This window comes from Triticum aestivum, chromosome 1A, assembly GCF_018294505.1.
Source record: "Triticum aestivum cultivar Chinese Spring chromosome 1A, IWGSC CS RefSeq v2.1, whole genome shotgun sequence".
Lineage (NCBI taxonomy): Eukaryota > Viridiplantae > Streptophyta > Magnoliopsida > Poales > Poaceae > Triticum > Triticum aestivum.
The window spans coordinates 526,392,865-526,396,314 of NC_057794.1; the positions used below are offsets into that span (position 1 = coordinate 526,392,865).

General features: G+C 46.3%; 1 protein-coding gene across 1 annotated transcript; it reads left to right on the forward strand.

The window, feature by feature from the left end:
- Positions 1-225: 225 nt before the first annotated feature.
- LOC123175638 (F-box protein At5g07610-like) lies at positions 226-2,014 on the forward strand. The gene is made up of 2 exons (XM_044590276.1): positions 226-1,042; positions 1,149-2,014. The coding sequence occupies exons 1-2, from the start codon at positions 606-608 to the stop codon at positions 1,750-1,752; spliced, it is 1,041 nt and encodes a 346-aa protein (XP_044446211.1). The 5' UTR covers positions 226-605; the 3' UTR covers positions 1,753-2,014.
- The last annotated feature ends 1,436 nt before the right edge of the window (positions 2,015-3,450 follow it).

Sequence of the window (3,450 nt, forward strand, 5' to 3'; positions counted from 1 at the left end):
AGTGGCCCGGAGCCTGGATTGCTTTCTTCAGCTTCTTCGCCGGCCGGAATGGCGCGATCATCAAGTCCTCGGCTACCTCGGTTGGAGAGCCTTGGCACTTTGGCGGCTTTCACGGGGTCGTACTCGGACTAAAACAAAATCGGAGCGTGAAACTGGAACGAACTCTAACCCACTACCCACCCACCATTGGCCCTCGCTATATACATCTTCCTGTTGGTAGCCGAGGTAGAAGCAAAGCATCAGACTATCGAGACCCCTACCTACCTGCCTGCCTGTTCCTTTGCACCGCGCGCGCAGTCGCCAGACACCATGGATCCGGCGGGTCTGCTACCCGGCGACGTGCTCGCGGACGTCCTCCGGCGCCTGATGCCGCGCAGCCTCGCCGCCTGCCGCTCCGTCTGCAAGGAGTGGTGCGCCGCCGTCGACGCCCACGGCCTGCTGCGCAAGGACCTCCTGCCGCTCTCCCTGGCCGGCATCTTCGCCGTCTACAACTTCGTTGACGGCTATCACCTTCCTCCGGCGTTCCTCTCGCGCCCCTCTGTCGCAGGCAAGATCCAAGGTAACCTCGGCTACCTCACGACGTCCACGATGACTGGTCCCACATTATGGGTCACTGCAACGGCCTCCTCCTCGTCTGTGGAGGCGTGGCCAATCCGGCCACGCGGCAGTGGGCGTGTCTACCGTGTCATCCTGATCGGACCCCGACCAAAGGCTTCATCAAACGCAACTTCCTCGCGTATGATCCTATGGTCTCGCCACACTTTGAGGTGTTCTTCATGCAGTGTGTTCGCCGCCGGTCCGAGAACGAGGTCGCATTGGACCCTGCAAACCCAAACTCAGAGTGGCCCCCGTCGCCCTACACCATGAGCGCATTCTCGTCAGAGACATGGCTGTGGGAGGAGAAATCTTTTATTAGAGAAGGGATGGCTCCACGGTCCATCGACCCCAAGCTACTACCACTCATGAAAAACGTGTTGTTCCCTCGTGATGCTGTGTATTGGCGGGGCCGGCTCTATGTGTACAACATATTTTTTGTTATCAGGTATATATGTTTTGTTTTCCTATTTTTCTTAGCAAAGGCCACCCAATACCAAGGTGACTAGCTAGCTAATGTTGTACAGTAATAACGAATTTATTTGTTTGTGCAGATTGGATTTAGAGGATAATAAGTACCGAGTAATTGAACTCCCCCCGATTAGTGAAGCACGCGGAGATATTATGCCTCATTTGGGAAAATCTGGGAATGGCGTTTACTATGGATTCGTCGGTGATTGCTGCAAATTTCAGATTTGGTTTCTTAATGAATCAATTGATCACACAGAATGGATGTTGAAGCATGAGATTGGCCTCAAGCCGTTGCTAGAAATTTTTCCTTGGGAACACAGTCATGGCTCTTGGTTCGTGCAAGGTTTGAGGGATAACAATGATGAAACACTTGACAGAGAGAAACTGGAATGGGATTCAGACAACGATGATGCCACTACTGCTTCTGCCACTGAAGTTAGTGTTCAGAAAAAGTTCCATAAATACATTTCAAGGATACTTGGATTTCATCCTTACAAGGAGATTATCTTTTTGCACATATCGGATACAAGAGTAGTGGCCTACCATCTTAAGAACTCCAAGGTTGAGGATTTGGGGTGCTTACCCGTAGATGGTGATGATTGGATACAATCGTTCTGTGTATACACACCTTGCTGGATAGAGAGCTGCTTGAGAGCAAATAGTGTAGAACCCAATAGTGAGCTCTAGAATGTATTGCTTGAAACAAGTTATCTATTTACGTTGAATTGTCACCGTCCATTTACGTTGGACTGCTTTAACTTTCCACATGGGCGCATATTAAAAGATAATCTCTACGAGTGGCTACTTCTAATGAGTCATACTAGTAAAAGGGCCCGTGCGTTGCAACGAGAGAGAAAATAGATGTGTTCATCAAAACATCTGTCACATGGTAAGATAGCATGGAACGGAGCCACCAGAGGGAGCCTCACGCGGAGGTGTAGAAGAAATGTATATCAGCTGCGCATTAATCACAAAACCAGCCTTAGCAACGATGCAAAGAAAGCTTACTTCTCCAAAATATTGAAATCTACACTTAATTTTTTTAGGGGCAAATCTACCAATTGACCTTGCAACGATATGCTTTTGACTTTACATTGATGCCAGTCATCCTTTGTAGCGTTCATGTGATCGGCTTTGCAACATCGTCCTCTAACTTGAAATACCATTGACCATACTTGCAGCATATGCATAGTCGGTTGCACCATGGCATTCCAACTTTTCCAGTAAAAAAGAATAGTGGCAACTGGTGTTGCATTGGCATGCTTATGCTAGATGCATAGAGTGTTTGCTCTTGGAACGCCGCGCCCTGCTTGCAGCAGCAACAGCCAGGCTTCTAGTGTCGTGTATTCCGGTTGCATCAATGATGTACGATCAATCAGGTAAAATTTTAAAATAAAATGTAATTTGGCCGCACAAAAAACATTCATGTATTTTTGTTTTTCAACACTACTATGCTTTTCTCCCATCGTCGTCCCAAGCGAGCCTCATGAAATCCTCCTCTTTAGTTTCGGCTTAATTACTAAAGGCCACGCATGCAAAGGGCGAGCCTCCACTTCTTCTCTCGTCAAATTAAATCCCACTTTAATTACCACCAGCATGCAAGAGCCTCCGAGCCATGCAAAGCACGAGCATCCCTCCCCTCTTTCCTCTCATCAAATCAATCTCATTTAATTACCATCAATCCACTTAATTAGTTCCCCAACATGCATAAATCGCATCCCTCCCCTTTTTTCTCTCATCAAATCAATCTCGTTTAATTACCCTCAATCCCACTTACTCCCTCCTTCCATCTATACATGGCCTAATGTGTTTTTCGAGGCTAACTTTGACCAAATGTTAGAGCAACAATATATGACATGCAACTTACACAAAGCATACCATCTAATTCGTATGTGAAAGGAGATTTCAATGATATAATTTTCACACTATGCATGTCATGTACTATTAATCTTATCAATAGTCAATGACGGTCTTGAAAAACGCATTAGGCCCTATATAGATGGAAGGAGTGAGTAATTAGATCCCCAGCATGCACAAATCGCATCCCTCCTCTTTTTCCTCTCATCAAATCAATCTCATTTAATTATCATCAATCCCGCTTAATTAGTTCCCCCGAATGCACAAATAGTTTTGTCTCTCATCAGATCTCTCTCTTTTGTTTCCCACAATCCCGCATAATTATGCATGCATGTTTATTTTTTTTGTAGTTCCTCTTTTTCATCTATTTATTGATCTCTACTCCTAATGGACGAATTGGTTGAATAGTCCCTCCCACTTTCAACCGGTTTATTTTCAACCGGTTTTTCTTCGTCCCACCTCCCACCAGCCCCTCCCACCGGTTTTTCTCTTTTCTCGCCTGACCGGCAATACCCAACGTATTTATGG

Excerpts from the sequence above, each read along its gene's own strand:
- LOC123175638 (XM_044590276.1), top strand. The coding sequence starts at position 606 with ATGGGTCACTGCAACGGCCTCCTCCTCGTCTGTGGAGGCGTGGCCAAT. Across the intron at positions 1,043-1,148 it reads AACATATTTTTTGTTATCAG|ATTGGATTTAGAGGATAATA; the intron begins GTATATATGTTT and ends TTGTTTGTGCAG.